The sequence below is a fragment of the Carettochelys insculpta genome, chromosome 1 (assembly GCF_033958435.1).
Source record: "Carettochelys insculpta isolate YL-2023 chromosome 1, ASM3395843v1, whole genome shotgun sequence".
Lineage (NCBI taxonomy): Eukaryota > Metazoa > Chordata > Testudines > Carettochelyidae > Carettochelys > Carettochelys insculpta.
In genome coordinates this window covers 349015006-349035609 of record NC_134137.1, presented here as the reverse complement: position 1 = coordinate 349035609, position 20604 = coordinate 349015006, and the positions used below count along the sequence as shown (strand labels likewise).

At 40.2% G+C, this 20604-nt stretch overlaps 1 protein-coding gene across 3 annotated transcripts in view; it reads left to right on the top strand.

Moving 5' to 3' along the window:
- Window positions 1–20604, top strand: part of TBC1D22A (TBC1 domain family member 22A) — a 441404-nt gene that overhangs the window by 61241 nt on the left and 359559 nt on the right. For all 3 annotated transcript variants that reach the window (XM_074984137.1, XM_074984136.1, XM_074984135.1), the window contains 3 exons: window positions 95–165; window positions 7263–7391; window positions 10039–10101. In XM_074984137.1, the coding sequence (XP_074840238.1) occupies window positions 95–165; window positions 7263–7391; window positions 10039–10101 (263 nt within the window). The remainder of the gene's footprint in view (window positions 1–94; window positions 166–7262; window positions 7392–10038; window positions 10102–20604) is intronic.

The following is a 20604-nucleotide window of genomic DNA, read 5'->3' as shown; positions in this document are numbered from 1 at the left end:
AATATTATATACAATGTTGTATTAATTTGCTTGTATTGGTAAATAGGCATTAGTAAATTGATGGCTTCTCATGAAATTGATTTTTATTTGACAGATGAATTACGGAAACTGAGTTGGTCTGGAATTCCCAAACAAGTTCGCCCCATCACTTGGAAGCTTCTTTCAGTAAGTTGTATGTGTGGCAATAATAGCATTGTTTGTTGCTGAAGAATTTTGCTTCAGTTATAACTGATCAGTGATGTTCCAAAACATTGGGCTGTGTTGCTAAATGGTAAAAGCAAGGAGTAAATGGTAAAAACCAAGTAGTTTCATTGTTTGTTCATTTTCATGCTTGGTTTGTCAAATTTGCAGAAAACGACACTGAGTGGCAAATAAGTGGTGTACATTCAGGTTTTGGTTTAAGTGTTTATATTCAAAATTTTGTTAGCATCTCACAAAAATTATGAAGTATTCCAGGTAACAGTGTTTAGTTAGCAAGGTGTGAACTAGAGTATCTGACTTCAAAAGCATGTGTTTTAACTATTGTCTGTCTATGCTAGGGATGTGGGTGGCGGTGTTCCAGCTGGGCCAGAGTAGTCCTGTCCATGGTGGCAGCAGAAGGCTGTTTCGGCCCAGTGAAAGTGGCCCTGCCTGCATTATGCCCAGGGCCACCTCAGCTGAGCACTGCTTTGGAGTGCCCTCCGCCCACAGCAGTGCTCTGGGTGGGGATGCTCAGCCAGGCAGAGCAGCCCAATCCCTGGGGTGCCAGAGGCTACATGCTCCAGCCCAGCCAGAGCAGCCCGTTCATGGCTGGGCTAGAGTACCCCCTCACCCCAGTTGCTCCCCCATCCATTTAAGTGGTTAACTGGTTAAACCTAATGTTTAACCAGTAAAATGGGATTTTACATCCCTAATCTGTACATCATGGGTTGGGGCAATTGTAAAGTTCATTGCATTGGAAAGACTCAAAGTACTTTTTGTAGAAAATGTAGAAAAAACTTTATCAGCAGAGCACCATGAATTAAAGCTCTGTTTTACGTTCTGAACTATCCACACAACAATTTAGCACTGAATTTTTTCAGTGCATGCTTAGACAGCTTTCCTTCTTTGAGAATCGATCATCAGGGAATACTAAGTGTTCGCTTCAAATTGGGTCTGATTTTCAGTGTTTGAAAGACTCAGTCTTGCTAATGAGTCCTAATAAATTTGTCATGTAGTGCTTTCTCATTCCAAATGCATATGCAGTTTTGAACAGTGACTATTTTATTGATTAAATTCCTCTTGCAATTAAAATTAAGCACACAGTGTGCAATCACTTTTTTTTTATTTTTCAAAAATTGAAGTAAGAGTTTTGAGCTGAGTAACGTGATTTTGAAACTGAGGGTACGTCTAAACATAGGAAAGTTTAACTAAGAGATCAATCTGCAGCATTTTGAGTTAAACCAGTTTGAAAATGCTTGCATGCATATGAGGGAATACATAGTAGAAAACAGGCTCTGCATTTAGTGTGAATTCTGGAGTCCTCTTTCAAAGTGAACTAACTTCCCTGTGAAGCAACTAATGTTAGTGTGAATGCAATGCTGCTGCAAGCTACTTGGACAGGCTTCCAATGACAATCAGGTACTAGTTTGTAACATTATTGACGTATCTATTTATATGCAAGCTCTGCCCTACTTTGGGGTCAAGCTGATGGATGCTGCCACCTATGATAAAGTGATATGCAGCCATATTTTTTCCATTTGCTCCTTGATCCCAGTTTATCACAATACCTGTGGTGAATACTGACAGAGAGATAGCCGTGTTAGTCTGTATTCTATCAAAACAAAAAGGGAGTCATGAAGCACTTTAAAAGACTAACAAGTCAGTCTTTTTTAAAGTGCTACATGACTCCTTTTTTGTTGTGGTGAAATAGCTTCTCAATTTATTTCACTGGTCTGCTCTTTGCCTGTGGGAATAAGGCCTATCTCAGTCTCCCAATTAACGCCTAAAGTGTAATGCCATCTGAAGTAAAGCCAACCAGAAGGCTACGTAGAGGGGAATACTATCCAATTTGTGCCTGTAACCTCTCCCAATCATATAAACATCTCTCTGGGAACATAATTCCCAACCTCACTCTCCCCATGTGTCTGTAGCCAACCTCCAGGGCACAACAACAAAGCCGTACACCATGTATCTCACAGGGGGGAAAAAAAAAACCAGTGCACACACTATTTGCCGTCTCTGAGGTGTGCCAAGGCTATGAAAAATCTCAGGCAGGTGAGAAGAAAGAAGTGCCCATTTTTGTTTAAAGTACTAACACCGTCTCCCTAGAATGTGAGCAGTAATGATTTGTCATTTTTTATGCCACAACATCTGTAGCACCTGTACTGACCAGACTCTGAAGGATGGGGCCCCTAGCAGTGGCTGAGTGACTGACAAGCAGTTTGCTGGGGAGATCATTGCCATTCGTAAAGAACAGCGTGGTAGCTTCCAGGGAAAGCATTGCCATGGTGGAAAACAGTATGAAAACAGAGCCAGTACAAAGTATCATGTGCTGCAACAGAGTAGTTTGGGTGCTGGGGCAGCAGGCAGTGCTCTTGTGTAAATCAGCACCCGTCTATGTTATGCAGGCCTGGACCATACAGGCTACTGGGAATTGGAACCCCAATGACTCCCTGCTGTATCCTCTCAGTACTACGCCTGGGCTTGTTTCCACTAGTCCCCTCCTTCGAAGGGGGCATGGTAATCAGCCTGATTGGAGGAGGCTAATGAGGTGTTGCGCGCATATGCAGCACCTCATAAGAACATAAGAACATAAGAACATAAGAATGGCCATACTGGGTCAGACCAAAGGTCCATCAAGCCCAGCATCCCATCTGCCGACGGTGGCCAATGCCAGGCGCCCCAGAGAAGGAGAACAGAAGACAAGTGATTTATCTCCTGCCATCCATCTCCTGCCCTTGTTATGAAGGCTAGGGCACCATACTTTATCCCTGGCTAATAGCCATTTATGGACCTGACCTGCAAAAATTTATCAAGCTCTTTTTTAAACCCTAATAGAGTCCTGGCCTTCACAGCCGCCTCGGGCAAGGAGTTCCACAGGTTGACTGTGCGCTGTGTGAAGAAAAATTTCCTTTTATTAGTTTTGAACCCACTACCCATCAATTTCATTTGGTGTCCCCTAGTTCTTGTATTATGGGAAAAGGTAAATAATTTTTCTATATTCACTTTCTCCACACCATTCATGATTTTATATACCTCTATCATATCGCCCCTCAATCGCCTCTTTTCCAAACTGAAAAGTCCCAGTCTCTCTAGCCTCTCCCCATATGGGACCCTTTCCAAGCCCCTAATCATCTTAGTCGCCCTTTTCTGAACCTTTTCTAATGCCAATATATCTTTTTTGAGGTGAGGAGACCACATCTGCACGCAGTACTCGAGATGTGGGCGTACCATAGTTTTATATAGGGGAAGTATGATATCTTTTGTCTTATTATCGATCCCTTTTTTAATAATTCCTAACATCCTATTTGCCTTACTAACTGCCGCTGCACACTGCGTGGATGTCTTCAGAGAACTATCCACTATAACTCCAAGATCCCTTTCCTGATCTGTCGTAGCTAAATTTGACCCCATCATGTAGTACGTGTAATTTGGGTTATTTTTTCCAACATGCATTACCTTACACTTACCCACATTAAATTTCATTTGCCATTTTGCTGCCCAATCACTCAGTTTGCTGAGATCTTTTTGTAGTTCTTCACAATCCCTTTTGGTTTTGACTGTCCTGAACAACTTGGTGTCATCTGCAAACTTTGCCACCTCACTGCTTACCTCATTTTCCAGATCATTGATGAACAAGTTGAACAGGATCGGTCCCAGGACTGAGCCCTGGGGAACACCACTAGTTACCCCCCTCCATTGTGAAAATTTACCATTTATTCCCACCCTTTGTTTTCTGTCTTTTAACCAATTCCCGATCCATGAAAGGACCTTTCCTCCTATCCCATGACCACCTAATTTACATAAAAGCCTTTGGTGTGGGACCGTGTCAAAGGCTTTCTGGAAATCTAGGTATATTATGTCCACTGGGTGCCCCTTGTCTGCATGTTTATTAACCCCTTCAAAGAATTCTAATAGATTAGACAGACACGACTTCCCTCTGCAGAAACCATGCTGACTTTTGCCCAACAATTCGTGCTCTTCTATGTGCCTTGCAATTTTACTCTTTACTAGTGTTTCTACTAATTTGCCTGGTACTGATGTTAAACTTATCGGTCTATAATTGCCAGGATCTCCTCTAGAGCCTTTTTTAAATATTGGTGTTATATTGGCCGTCTTCCAGTCATTTGGTACCAAAGTGGATTTAAAGGATAGGTTACAAACCACTGTTAATAACTCCGCAATTTCACATTTGAGTTCTTTCAGAACCCTTGGGTGAATGCCATCTGGTCCTGGGGACTTGTTACTATTCAGCTTATCAATTAATTATCAATTAATTCCAAAACCTCCTCTAATGTCACTTCAATCTGAGTGAGTTCCTCAGATTTGTCGCCTAAAAAGGCTCATTAGCATAATGCCTGCCATGGGAACTTCGAAGTTGCTAACTTCGAAGCACTGACGGGCAGTGCAGCCACAGGTGCTTTGAAGTATCCACTGAACTTCAGAGTTCCCTTACTCCCAAAATGTTTTCTTTACAAAAAAGGAACAACAACAAAAGTCCACAGCAATAGTCTAGAACAGTGCTTATCAACCTTTATCGTTTTGTGGCACTTGTTATATTTTGCACGGCACACCCAATGCATAAAACACAATCCCCTCTCCATCCCCCAAAGCCAGGTGCCCCCAGCTGTCCCCCCCCCCCCACATTCTAACCCAATCCCCCTCCCCTACTGCAGAGCCAGGAACCCTCAGATCCTCACTATAACACAATCTCCACCCCTCTTCCAGAGTCAGGCCGCTCCAGCCCCCACCCCCCTGCTCTAACTTGATGCTGGGAACTCACCAGAGCTGCCATCACCACCGTCTCTGCTGGTGCCTCAGGGCTGCCCCCGCTCCCGCCACATGGTTCTCCCCTGAAGAGGTGGGGCACCTGCACAGAGCGGTGGGTGGGAACTCCTGGTGGGTGGATCTGAGGCATACTAATCACTGCTTTGCATACACCAATTGTGGAGCACTGGACTAGAAAACTGTCCGGTGATTGTTTCACTAGAAAGTGAAGCATAAATACCAGCAATTACAGAGAACGATTTAGTTTACAGCAAAACTTTAATATGGCAATGTTATGATTAGTATCTTATTTCTTACGCTTTTATATGCTTTTACTGTGGCTTTAATGCATTACTGTAATAAATTTCCTGGTGAAAGTCAGAAATTTGTTTAAGGACACTCTACAGCTAATGTGATTAACAACTGTTTTTAAAAATAACTCATTGGTTAATAAATAGGTAAGTGAAGGAAAATTTTTAACAATATTGGAAGGAAATATAGTATTGAATCTCATTTTTGTACATTGGAGAGTGGTATGACATTATACAGTTACCACGGACTGTTGATCTAAAATTCTGTGGCACCTTATAGACGAACAGATATTTTGGAGCATAAACTTTTGTGGGCAAAGACCCGCTTCCTCAGATGCATGAGTGGGGAGTCCCCACTCATGCATCTGACGAAGTGGGTCTTTACCCATGAAAGCTTATGCTCCAAAATATCTGTTAGTCTATAAGGTGCCATAGAACTTCTTGTTGTTCTTGAAGATACAGACTAACAGGGCTACCTCTGTGATACTTGATCTAAATTTGTTGTTAGATTAGTTTTAGAGCTACCTCTGTTAAGAAAAACTTTTTACTGAATTATTTTTTAAAATCCCCTTCCTCCATTTGTTTGAAATTGGAAACTGATGAGACAGTCTCTTCTTTGTAATTCAATGAAATAGTAGCGTTGTTTGTTTGTTTGAAATGCAACTGCTTGGACTTCCTGTACAATGCTTCTAGTATTTATTCTAAATGCATCTGAATATTGAAGAAGCTTTCTATTTGCTAATTATGGCAACATCTTGTGAGCTAGGATTTGTTTTTAAGAAGATCTGAACACTTAGCTGGAGACTTGGGCTATCATTTTGGGTGGAAAGCAGGGCTGTGAACGTTGTTGCCCTCTAAGTGGATCTTCTGTGGCACAGGATTATGAGTTTAATGTGGCACAAATATGATTTGTAGTAAAGCTATTAATATAAAATCACATACCTCTGTCTAGGCAGGATCTGAATTCCCAGCAAGATATGCTTAGCTTGAAGGGCCCCTTATTTCATGGCAAGGTCACTGTTAATATTTACTACTTAATCCTAAAGGAGGATCAATTTTTAAAAGAATTTATAGCCATATAACAATTTTAAGGCTTTCATTTTGTTTTGAAATAGTTTAATAAAATCCCTGAAATATGTTGAAGGGTTTGAAAGTACATTCTGCTGCAAGATGATTTGGACTGCGATGTACATTTGGACTGCATATGTACCTTTTTTTTCTGATTTTCAATGAGACATGCAACTTGTTAAAAATGAATGAAGTTGAAGGAATGAAATAAGGTCTACAGTGAGCTAATAAGTAAAATCTTATACAATTAAACTGTTTTCTTCTAGGAAGGCAAACATCTGCTCTGTATTTTTTGATGAGTAATTACCTATAGAAAATATATGCATAGATCCTGTTTTTAAAAAGCACTCATCCTGAATAAGCACGTCTAGCTCTGTGTTTTGTGTTCATTTTGAACTGAAGGAAAAAAAGGGACTTGTTGAAAGATTCTTCCTATGACAGCACTTGTTCTTGCCTTTCTAACCATTTCATATCCATGTGGGATTGCATTGTTACACAGTAATAACTGTACTATAGTTTATAATGCGGACATGAGCCATTTTTTTTTCAAGGCCTAATTATAGTTCCTATCTAACTGTGAATGATTTTTTGTTTGGCTATCTCAGCCTATTGGACTTCAGTATTTTGATTGTCGAAAGTGCTGCAGGCATCAACTTAAGTTAAACAGGTTAAGGAATATCTGGTAGCAGCTAAATGGACTATCTCTCTTTTTCTTCCTCCTCCCTTCCTGCAAACCCCCAAACTCAGAAAAAATCGGTGTTTTGTGTACATTTCTTCTAAGCATATTAGAGAATTTATTTTTGTTGCAACCTATATCTGCTTTTTATAACAGAATATTATTTGAAAAAGTTTGAAATAAAAATTTCATATTAAATTGTAGGTTTCATATTCCCGAAAATATCTAATGACCTAAATATTCTTCCTTCATATTTTCAGGGTTACCTTCCTGCCAATGTGGACCGACGAGAAGGCACTTTACAGAGAAAACGAAAAGAGTATTTTGCATTTGTTGAGCAATATTATGACTCCAGAAATGATGAAAGTCATCAAGATACATATAGACAGGTAGAGGAGCTCGCTGAAAAACTTTTAACATACATGAAATCCCTGTTTTAAAAGTTACGTGACAAATCTCCTTGATACCATATTTTGGTGCTTTCTATATGGCTTTATTATTATTTCACTGCTTGGCAGAGACATATTTTTGTGCATTACCACCACTAAGTTTAGCAAACTCTGTTCAGTAATATTGAAGCATCTTGGATCTGTAATTTAGAAAATTTATAAAACTGTTTCTTTTTGCTTGCAAAATGTTAAATATCCAGACTTGAAGTCATTTAGAGCACTTTGATATGTAACTCTGCCTCTTCAGGGTTGTCAAACATGGGAATAAATTGCCTAGGGAGGTTGTGTAATCTCCATCTCTGGAGATATTTAAGAACAGGTTAGATAAATGTCTATCAGGGATGGTCTTGACAGTACTTGGTCCTGCCACAAGTGCAGGGGGCTGGACTCGGTGACCTCTCAAGGCCCCTTCAAGTCCTAGTATTCTGTGATTCAGTGATAGTTTTCCTGCATGTGAGGGAGAACAGGTTCTATAAAGCTTATGTTTCTCATGGTCAGGTGGAGAGGGGTAGGAGCAGCAGAAGCTCCTTGAAAACAGGGGGAGTGACCAGCACCCAACCAGAGGCCCTGCCCTCTGATGGCCTCTTCCCCCTGTTTCCGCCTCCATGATGCCTTTTTGCCTTAGGCCCTATTCCTGCTCTCCCTTCCCCCTACCCCCAAGAACCTGCTCACATAGTTAATATCTTCCAAAGATATTGCAGGAAATTGTCATATTTATCTCACAGTGCAGATCTTAACATCATTTGATAAGGCTCTCTTCACTGTACCACTCTCTTCACTCTTCACCTATAGTCTATAAGGTGCCACAAGACTTCTCATTGTTTTTGCAGGTAGACTAACATGGCTACCTCTCTGATACTGCTGCTATATGTTTGTTTACTTCACTAATTCATTGGGAGAAGGTTATTATTTGAACTAATATGTAGCATTGTTGTGACTGTTGCAGTTCTGAAAATGAGAATTAAAAATTGCTGTTTTTGACTAAATTAATTTTTTTCTTGGGCTTAATTCTTTCTTGGACTTTAAATTGGAGGAAGAGCCCTATCTAATATTTTATAGGATAACCTCCCTTAGTGTAACAGTATGGGGAGGATATTAGAAAAGTAGACCTCCTGGCCTTCTTTCTCACTAACTCAAGCATTAATCTTTCATATTAATAATATGCTTATACAATACCATTAATTATCACTCAGTGTAATCCAAAAGTGTTGTCTGTGTTAACAAAGGATTAATTTTCTAACCGGCTCAAGCAGACTGTAATTTGCAAAACTTTGTGATACGAGCTAAGCTCTTATTCTTAGAGGAAATAGGGTGCCCTCTATTTTGGCTGTTGTTCATATCTTCTGAATGACTTGAAGATGGAGGCCTAGATCCTCAAATGATGTACCTTAGAATAGTTCCATTGAAATCAGTGGTGTTCTTGGAGCATTATATGGTATTCTAACACTTACTACGGCCTTGTCTACACTACAGATTTATGGTGACTCAGATTTCATGTAAACCTGCAAGTGCAGCAGTTAATATATCACTTTTGCGCATGCACACTTGGCTCCATCTGTTAGCAATGTGTGTTGCTCAGCAGAAGTATCTTGCATTGATTCAGATTGCCTTGCATCATAGATAGGTGTCTCATAGGCCGTGTCTACATGTGCCCCAAACTTCGAAATGGCCATGCAAATGGCCATTTCGAAGTTTACTAATGAAGCGCTGAAATGCATATTCCTGAAATGCATATTCCCCTTATTCCTATGAGCTCATGGGAATAAGGGACTTCGAAGTAGGCGGCGTCCTTTCGAAAAGGAGCCCCGTCTGGATGCGCCGCGCGGCGGCAAGGCGCATCAATTTCGAAGCGCGGCTGCCGCCCGCATGCTAATGAAGCACTGAATATGCATTTCAGCCATATGGCCATATGGCCATGCAAATGGCCATTTCGAAGTTTGGGGCACATGTAGACGTAGCCATAGTGTAACTTTCCACCATCCAGAGCACTGTCTTTTGGGATGTTCTGGCAGTGTATGGTGGGTTGGAACAAGTCATACACGAGAGTTGTACATGGGTCAGTTTTTCAGTGTGCAGCTGTTTCCATCTCATAATGTGATGTGTATCTCCTATTGTTGCACTTTTTTCTTTTTTTTTCCCCCAAATCCCTCAAACCTGCAGAGCCCTGCTCATTTTCCTGTATGTATAACAGAAGGCAGGAGCTGCCACAGCTCTGCACGATTGTCACAAAGGTTGCAAGAGCAGGGCATGTGATACTGCAGTATTTGCAGAGCTTCTAGAAGAAACAATTGAGTGAGGAGCATAGAATCACAGAACTCTAGAACTGGAAGGGAATGCAAGAGGAAGTGGAAGATCAATTTGAGACTTGTACACAACTAGGTTGATGTAAGCTACTGTGTTGTGAGGTTTAGAACTTAGAAAGCTTGTAAGAGTCACCCTTCTAAATGACGGCAGAATAGGGTCTCAGGATGCATTTCTGGTTATATATAGTTTAACAAAAATAGTTTTGAAAATGAAAGTTCAATAATGTTAAAAATAAATTGTACACATTTAATGATTTTTTTTAAATTGTTTTCTGCCTGACTAGATTCACATAGATATCCCTCGTATGAATCCTGAAGCTTTAAGACTTCAACCCAAAGCAACAGAGGTAAGAATGATTGTCAAGTGATGTTAGCTGTTCAGAAAATTTTAGTACTCCCTGACTGGCATTGTTCTCTCCATTTTTTCCATCCATGGGCAGAATAAATTTTGTTATGTACAAGGCATGTGTGGATGTGTACCACCAATAGAAACAAATGCTGCCCACTGTAGGTAGCTGTGGGCACTCTGCTAATCACCTGATTCTCTTAGGTGGCTGCCCAAATGTTCAGCTTATAGGGAACACTGCTGATGGGCTATATATTTTTATTAGTAAGGACATTACTTATGATTGCCAGAGAACAGTGCTTGAAAAGAAAATAAGATAAAGATTTTGCTGTAATTCCAATTTGAGAATAATGTTGAAAAGGTGAGAGTACCAGTGAAAGGTCCAAAGGAAGCATGGGCTCTTCTGGCTAGAGCCCCAGTGGGTTTGAATTTTGCCATTTTGGTAGACAATTTTTCTTGGTCATCTATAGCTTTCCTGTAACCCATGTATTCTGTGCTGCCCAATGCTACTCTAAATCACTTGGATAGCAGATAGGGCTTGTGTAAGCAATTATTTATTGTTAATTTTCTTATTACATGTATACACTTGGAACATCTCCATACAAGCGATCATCAAGTAATCAATCTTTGATCACCGATTCCTAGCTTCTGGCAAACAGTGTGGCTACTAACTTGCTTGCAGATCTGGTTTTGATTCCAGTTAAAACTAAGTAATTTTTATAGCTGGTCTATCTGTCACTGTATCTGAAAAGGGTTACAACTGAGACAGCCAAATTCAGGACAGACTGTCAGAAAATAGGGCAGGTGCCCTAAACTGGTGGTATATTGTATCATTAGATCTCACCATGCCAGTAATAAAGTTTCTCTCCTGGACTAGCATATTAGTTTTACCACAGTGTACAGACAGTAGGAATTCTTTTAATATAGGGAAAAGCATATTCTTTCCCTGGCCTCTTGCTTGGAAATGGCTAAAACTACAATAAAAAGTCAGCTTGAGGCAGACAGTTGATCTGTTAAATTTCAGTTGAAATAATTAAAATTTGACAGATTTTGTAATGGAAAGAAGGGATTGTTAATGGAGAGTTGGGCAATTTTATTCAAGACTATTACCAGCCCCAACTTTAGTAAAGGCTGCAATAGGACACACATTCATGAGTTTTTTCAGTTTACTTATCTCACAGTTCATTTTCCCACCATTATATTCATTTAAGAGCAAATTTGCTACTGTTCACAAAATCCCCCTCTCTGCAGCCGCAGTCAAATGTCATCTATCCACGGAGGTGGGTGTCTGAATGGCAGAAACTTAACCACATGCTGAATCAGAATCTTAGTGGTTTCAAAGTATTCTCTTCTAAATTAGTGATGAATGTTTGCAAGGTCAACACACACAAAATGGAATTGTTATTGTTTGAGTATGTCCATAGAAGTGTCTTAAATGTTAGTGTGTAGCCATTATAGTCAAAATAGCAGTTTCAGATTGTTTTAGTTACAAGGTGTGATTTGGCAAAACTATGTTTTTGGAGGGGACAGAAAAACCCCATAATATCATTCAAATCAAAACAATTCAAGTCAGAATATTTTATGCACTGTCACCTACTGTCTAGCAAGTCCACCTACTGTTCAGTGATTTGAAGACAAGATAATGATGAATCTAAATTAACGTTATTCTAATGAGGAAGATGAACTGTTGATACATTCCTATTTTCTAACAAATGTAATATTTGAAGTGTAAATTACTAAGTGAACAGGAAATCATTTCATGTTATAAAAGGGCACTACAGTATTAATACCATCATGTAAATCTGAAAAGAACAGATGCTCTTACATTAATAGTTATCCAATTTAGAATTTGTGGTATTGTATTGGGTATATACTGAGTGGTAGCTAGTTTGTAGCACAGTACCTTGACTTTTTGTAATTTTTGGGGGGGGTTTGAGAGGGAGGTTTTGCAGCTTATGTAATTCAAATGAGGAATTAGTTTTTAATAATTGCCTCTTTTCTCATATATTAACAGTATGAGCTTTCAAGAAATGTTAAGTCGTGCATTTTCTGCTTACATTCAAAGATAACAATTGCATGGCACAATAAGCATCTATCATGCCAGCTCTATTTTAAACACAGGGTAAATACTTAGTCTCCTTTGAAATAGGATTAGATAAAAGCAGATTAAACAACTTTTAATGCATGTCAGTAGGGTCCAAATGGACAGCTGATTCATTGGCGTGTGGTAAAAATAGATTCAGCTGCAGCTTGGACATAATTCTGTATAATATAGGCTCTTAAAACTCTGTCGTAATATCTGAGTGCCTACCAGTAGTTTATTAAATGATCTAACTAATGTCTATCATGTATGGGTCCGCCTTTCTTCTCTTTCAAGAGAATTATGTATACTACTAAGTTTTTTATTTTGACGGACATTTTTTGCTGTAAACACTGCTTCGTGTTTATTACAGAAGTTTTAGGGCTTGTCTATGCTACCTCCCTACTTCGAAGAGAAGATGGTAAGTAGGGTTTTGGGAGTTCATTAATGTAGCGCTGTGGTGCATATGCAGCACTTCATTAAGCAAATTCCCCCCTGGGGCAACTTCGATGTTGCCCAGCTACTTTGAAGTACCGGTGGGTGAGCCGTGGCTAGAAGCGAGCTGGCACTTCGAAGTTTAACACTTCGGAGTTGCCACAGGAGATAATTAGCTTAATGAAGTGCTGCATATGCACCACAGTACTTCATTAATAAACTCCCAACACCCAACTTACCATCCTCCCTTCGAAGTCGGGAGGTAGTGGAGACACAGCCTTAGAGTGGTAAAAGAAGCGTGCCTTGCACTTGGAATGGAAGATGTTTAAGTTTATGGTGGTCCTTATTTCCTGTAGGAAAGGTTCATACTTGTGGACTGGTCTCCCCAAGAAGGCTCTCACTCCTGTATAGCTTTATCTTTGTGATAGTGTTGAAGACAATGAGGATGGGGATAAACTAAAAATTATTCCTCAGGGAATTCTGCACCAAAAATAAAATTCTGCACAAAATATTTTAAGTCTGCATATTTTATTTGCCAAAGAATGCATTGTAATCACTCTGGTTTCAATTATTTCCAGTAATTTGCTTAAACTACAATATTAAAGGATGGAGAATAGACTGGGGAGAATTGGAGGAAATCCCCAGCCCTCTTTGTCTAACAATAACATAGTTAGGTTTGATCCTTTATTATACAGTCAACAAATACATACAGCTGTATGCTCAGGATCACATCAAAGGTAAGTGAAAGAATAAGTGAGAGCTGGCGATTCAAACTCACAATTTATATTGGCTATTGACCACCTCCAGAAAAGTCAGTAGCAAAAAAATCAAAGGACATTTTAATAAAAAATTTTTTCAGTCCAAAAATTTAGAGCATTTCTAATCACTGAAGCACAGTAAGCATTTGTGAAAAGGAGTGGAAAGGAGCCCTAACGTTATCCACTGTTTTATACTCCTGGAAGAATGTACAAAGATAATTAGAACAATTCACTAAGCGGGCAGGCTGCTACATTCCACACTGCCAGAGCGGGCAGAGGCTGCTCCATGCCTGCCTCTTTAATAATAGTTAACCCAAAGTCCTATCCCTCCATGCTGACCATACTGCAACAGTAGCTAAGGTTATGTCTACCCTGGCGGAGCGGGGGAGGGGGAAGTCATTTGCAGATACATTGATTCTAGCTACACAATGGCCATAACTAGAATTGTGTGTCTGCACTTGACTTATCTAGCTGTCTTCACTGTAGAAGGAAGATGGGAGAGTTTCTCCCTTTTGACTTCCCTTATTGCTTGTGAGACTCAAGGCGTACAGGGATCAGTTTCATGCGTCCCTACCAGATATGCTAAATCAAACCCCAGAAGATTGACCCTGAGCAGGTCGGTCTTCTTGGGGTAGTACAAACATAGCTTAGAGATGGAAATCCTCTCTCTCCGTCTCTCCTCACGTGCAAATCACTGCCAGGGCTCGGGGACTGGGCAGTTGTGCATCTATACCAGCTGTTCCCAGGACACAAACTACCATTCTGTGCTTCTTCAGAGGGGATGTGATCGTTCTTGTAGCTTTCATTTGCTTTTCTGTTAGAAGTCATTTTTCTGTGGGGAAGCAAAGAAATTTGTGGCGGGGGGAGGGAAATAAATTCTTCGCATGCACAATAATACTAAACTTCTTCAGGAGTTTAAAAAAAGTCTCTAACTGAATGTATGATAGCAATTTCTGTTCTGTGTCCAACAATCAATGACTATTGAAAACAATTGAAGGTATTGTTGGAATAAATGATGAAGGAGGCAGAAACTGCTCAAGCATTTTCATGAGAAAATTAGTGTTTGTGGTAAACCAAGAATGTGTGTTTGGGTCAAGTGAAGGTTAAAAACATCTATTAATGTCAAAACTACATTGTTACCACGATTTATTTTGGCTTTAAGTTAAATATTTTGAAATTATTTGTGTAATATAGATGTTAAAATTATAGAATATAATATTTCCATACTACAGCATGATTAAAATATTCCACTCAATATTCCTCTTAACGGAATGAAGATGAATTTAACTATTAATTGTTGCATTTCATAGGCAGATTTCTTTTAACCAGGAGCTACAAAATCCAAAATAGTATAGTTATACTCTTTTTAGGTATTTTTTGGGGAAAAAATCATTATAGGGGCACCTTAATTGATTAGTCTAAAAATCCTGCTGCTACAGTGTGTGTGTGTGTGTTTCTTTTGAAATCAAGGATCAATTAATAATTTTAAAACACAATATTTAAATTTAAATTTGAGATAGGATTAAGATTTTTTATCTACTTAATCAAAATATTTACAATGGCCCTATTTTTAGCTATGCTAAATAATAGGAGCTCGGTTTTTATTTTTTTTTGGTAGCATTTGGTATTTTAAAGGAAGTAAAATACTCCCAAAGAATTTGAAAGTAACACTTCAAATGATAAAGGAATGAGACGTACTTATACTCCATGGATGCGGCTTCATTCTCCAGTGGATTACCCTTGTAGTTATAAAGTCAGAGGGAATGCGAAATCTGTAAGAATTAGGAATGCACTTTCGTCTTCATTGTACTTTGTTGCGTTTAAGGCAAAAGATGACTGACTACTTTTTGGAGATCTGTGATGCCTGGCATATTATTGATTTCTGTTTTTTCCAAAGGGCAAAAGAGTTTCCCAACACAAATTTACATAATAGATTGTAACTACATAAAGGTTCTGTTGCCACGGATTTCTGATGTAGAATAATATAACTAGAAATTTTCGTGTTAAATGGATATTGACAGTCTAGACATTTGCACTAGTTTTTGCAACAGATGAATTATTTAATCTGCACACTATGAATGAAAGAACAGGTTGTAATGTTTAGTTTTTAAAACTGGAGAACTTAGTGTTTTATAGGCCATCCATACTTTTTCTTACATTGTGATCCTTGCGTAGCCACAGAATTTTTATGCAAATATATTAAAAGATGTAACAAAGATTATTTCTAAATTATTGCTTATTAGCAGTCATAATCTAGAGGGAATTTTAAAGCTGAGTTATAACCTTTGAAATTAAGCTGGTGTATTGAAAATGCTGACAGCCTCAACTCTTGCATGCGTGGGTACGACTGGAGTAAAACATTTTCATAATTATTGTTTAGTAGAAATTACCATAAACAGGAAAGATGCCTTGTAGGTTAAAATGAATGCAGCTTTCATTTTTTCCAACTAAAGCATAAAAATCATATAAGTCAACTGCTAACCAGTAAGGATTCATTGTTAAAAGCAAGTTCATATTCTTTTGTGTGTTCATTAAACAGGTGGAGAATTATTTTGGGCCTTTTCTATTTATTGGCCTTTAGTAGATAACATCATAAGAACATAAGAATGGCCATACTGGGTCAGACCAAAGGTCCATCCAGCCCAGCATCCCATCTGCCGACAGTGGCCAATGCCAGGTGCCCCAGAGAAGGAGAACAGAAGACAATGATCAAGTGATTTATCTCCTGCCATCCATCTCCTGCCCTTGTTCTGAAGGCTAGGGCACCATACTTTATCCCTGGCTAATAGCCATTTATGGACCTAACCTGCAAAAATTTATCAAGCTCTTTTTTAAACCCTAATAGAGTCCTGGCCTTCACAGCCTCCTCGGGCAAGGAGTTCCACAGGTTGACTGTGTGCTGTGTGAAGAAAAATTTCCTTTTATTAGTTTTGAACCTACTACCCATCAATTTCATTTGGTGTCCCCTAGTTCTTGTATTATGGGAAAAGGTAAATAATTTTTCTATATTCACTTTCTCCACACCATTCATGATTTTATATACCTCTATCATATCGCCCCTCAATCGCCTCTTTTCCAAACTGAAAAGTCCCAGTCTCTCTAGCCTCTCCCCATATGGGACCCGTTCCAAGCCCCTAATCATCTTAGTCGCCCTTTTCTGAACCTTTTCTAATGCCAATATATCTTTTTTGAGATGAGGAGACCACATCTGCACGCAGTACTCAAGATGTGGGTGTACCATAGTTTTATATGGGGGAAGTATGATATCTTTTGTCTTATTATCGATCCCTTTTTTAATAATTCCTAACATCCTATTTGCCTTACTAACTGCCGCTGCACACTGCGTGGATGTCTTCAGAGAACTATCCACTATAACTCCAAGATCCCTTTCCTGATCTGTCGTAGCTAAATTTGACCCCATCATGTAGTACGTGTAATTTGGGTTATTTTTTCCAACATGCATTGCCTTACACTTACCCACATTAAATTTCATTTGCCATTTTGCTGCCCAATCACTCAGTTTGCTGAGATCTTTTTGTCGTTCTTCACAATCTGTTTTGGTTTTGACTGTCCTGAACAACTTGGTGTCATCTGCAAACTTTGCCATCTCACTGCTTACCTCATTTTCTAGATCATTGATGAACAAGTTGAACAGGATCGGTCCCAGGACTGACCCCTGGGGAACACCACTAGTTACCCTCCTCCATTGTGAAAATTTACCATTTATTCCCACCCTTTGTTTACTGTCTTTTAACCAATTCCTGATCCATGAAAGGACCTTTCCTCCTATCCCATGACCACCTAATTTACATAAAAGCCTTTGGTGTGGGACCGTGTCAAAGGCTTTCTGGAAATCTAGGTATATTATGTCCACTGGGTGCCCCTTGTCCGCATGTTTATTAACCCCTTCAAAGAATTCTAATAGATTAGTTAGACATGACTTCCCTCTGCAGAAACCATGCTGACTTTTGCCCAACAATTCGTGCTCTTCTACGTGCCTTGCAATTTTATTCTTTACTAGTGTTTCTACTAATTTGCCTGGTAGTGATGTTAAACTTATCGGTCTATAATTGCCAGGGTCTCCTCTAGAGCCTTTTTTAAATATTGGCGTTATATTGGCCGTCTTCCAGTCATTTGGTACCAAAGTGGATTTAAAGGATAGGTTACAAACCACTGTTAATAACTCCGCAATTTCACATTTGAGTTCTTTCAGAACCCTTGGGTGAATGCCGTCTGGTCCTGGAGACTTGTTACTATTCAGCTTATCAATTAACTCCAAGACCTCCTCTAATGTCACTTCAATCTGAGTGAGTTCCTCAGATTGGTCACCTAAAAAGGCTGGCTCAGATTTAGGAACCTCTGTAACATCCTCAGTCGTGAAGAGTGAAGCAAAGAAATCATTTAATCACTCCGCAATGGCACTGTCTTCCTTGATCGCTCCTTTTATATCTTTATCGTCCAAGGGCCCCGCTGCTTTTTTAGCAGGCTTCCTGCTTCTAATGTATTTAAAAAACATTTTACTATCATTTTTTGAATTTTTGGCTAGCTGTTCCTCAAAATCTTTTTTGGCTTTTCTTATTACATTATGGCTACGTCTACACGTGCACCCAACATCGAAATAGCTTATTTCGATGTTGCGACATCGAAATAGGCTATTTCGATGAATAACGTCTACACGTCCTCCAGGGCTGGCAACGTCGATGTTCAACTTCGACGTTGCTCAGCCCAACATCGAAATAGGCACAGCGAGGGAACGTCTACACGCCAAAGTAGCACACATCGAAATAAGGGAGCCAGGCACAGCTGCAGACAGGGTCACGGGGCGGACTCAACAGCAAGTCGCTCCCTTAAAGGGCCCCTCCCAGACACACTTTCATTAAACAGTGCAAGATACACAGAGCCAACAACTAGTTGCAGACCCTGTATATGCAGCACGGACCCCCAGCTGCAGCAGCAGCAGCCAGAAGCCCTGGGCTAAGGGCTGCTGCCCACGGTGACCACAGAGCCCCGCAAGGGCTGGAGAGAGAGTATCTCTCAACCCCCCAGCTGATGGCCGCCATGGAGGACCCCGCTATTTCGATGTTGCGGGATGCGGATCGTCTACACGTCCCTACTTCGATGTTGAACGTCGAAGTAGGGCGCTATTCCCATCCCCTCATGGGGTTAGCGACTTCGACGTCTCGCCGCCTAACGTCGATTTCAACTTCGAAATAGCGCCCAACACGTGTAGACGTGACGGGCGCTATTTCGAAGTTACTGCCGCTACTTCGAAGTAGCGTGGACGTGTAGACGCAGCTTATGACACTTAATTTGGGAGTGTTTGTGTTCCTTTCTATTTTCCTCACTAGGATTTGACTTCCACTTTTTAAAAGCTGCCCTTTTCTCTCTCACTGCCTTTTTAACATGGCTGTTTAGCCATGGTGGTTCTTTGTTAGGTCTCTTACTGTGTTTTTTTATTTGGGGTATACATTTAAGTTGGGCCTCTAGTATGGTGTCTTTAAACAGTTTCCATGCAGCTTCCAGGGATTTTAGTTTAATTACTCTACCTTTTAGTTTCTGTTTAACTAGCTTCCTCATTTTAGTGTAATTCCCCTTTTTGAAATTAAATGCCAGAGTGTTTGACCGCTGCGGTGTTCTTCCCAACACAGGAATATTAAAAGTTATTATATTGTGGTCACTATTTCCAAGCGGTCCAGTAACAGTTACCTCTTGGACCAGATCCTGCGTTCCAGTCAAGACTAGATCGAGAATCGACTCTCCCCTTGTGGGTTCCTGTACTAGCTGCTCCAAGAAGCAGTCATTTAAGGCATCAAGAAATTTAATCTCTGAATCCTGTCCTGAGGTGACATGCACCCAATCAATATGGGGATAATTGAAATCTCCTATTATTACTGTGTTTTTTATTTTGATAGCCTCTCTAATCTCCCTTAACATTTCAGCATCACTATCACTGTCCTGGTTAGGTGGTCGGTAATATATTCCTAATGCCATATTCATATTAGAGGAATGAATTGTTATCCATAATGATTCTATGGAACATTTTGATTCCTTTAGGATTTTTGCTTCATTTGATTCTATATTATCCTTCACATGTAGTACCACTCCGCCACCCTCACGACCTGTTTTGTCTTTCCGATATAATTTATATCCCGGTATGATAGTGTCCCACTGATTGTCCTCATTCCACCATGTTTCTGAGATGCCTATTATGTCAACTTCCTCCTTTGATATGAGGTACTCCAGTTCACCCATCTTATTAGACAGACTCCTAGCATTAGTGTAAAAGCACGTTAAAAAACTACCACTATTTATATGTCCGCCTTTCACAGACGCGTTGGATTTTTTTTATATGCGATTGTTTCACATCTGATCTTGCCCATATATTATTTCCCACATTCCCTATCTGACTAACTTCTAGGGAATCCCTATCTATGGAGCCTTGTGTAAGAGAAGTCTCCGTCCGATCCAGGTGCTCCCCCGCACCAATCGGCTTTCCCCCACCTCTTAGTTTAAAAACTGTTCTACGACCTTTTTAATGTTTAATGCCAGCAGTCTGGATCCACCTTGATTTTAGGTGGAGCCCATCATTCCTGTATAGGCTCCCCCTACCCCAAAAGTGTCCCCAGTTCCTAATAAATCTAAACCCCTCTTCCCTACACCATCGTCTCATCCACGCATTGAGACTCTGAAGTTCTGCCTGTCTATCTGGCCCTGCACGTGGAACTGGAAGCATTTCAGAGAATGCCACCATATATGTTCTGGATTTCAGTCTCTTTCCTAGTAACCTAAATTTGGCCTCCAGAACATCTCTTCTACCCTTCCCTATGTCATTGGTACCAACATGTACCATGACGACCGGCTCCTCCCCAGCACTGCCCATAAGTCTGTCTAGATGCCTCGAGAGATCCGCAACTTTCGCACCAGGCAGGCAAGTCACCATACGGTTCTCCCGGTCATCACAAATCCAACTATCTATATTTCTAATGATCGAATCCCCCACTACTAAAACCTGCTTCTTCCAAACAGCTGGTGCTCCCTCCCCCGGAGAAGTATCCTCGGCACGAGAGGATACAATAGCACCCTCTGGAAGGAGGGTCCCAACTATGGGATGGTTTCCCTCTGCTCCCATTGACTGCTCTCCTTCCCTGAGCTTTTCATCCTCCGTAACAGCATCAGGACTGTCAGATTGGAGGTGGGACAGCCCTGTTATGTCCCGGAAAGTCTCATCAAC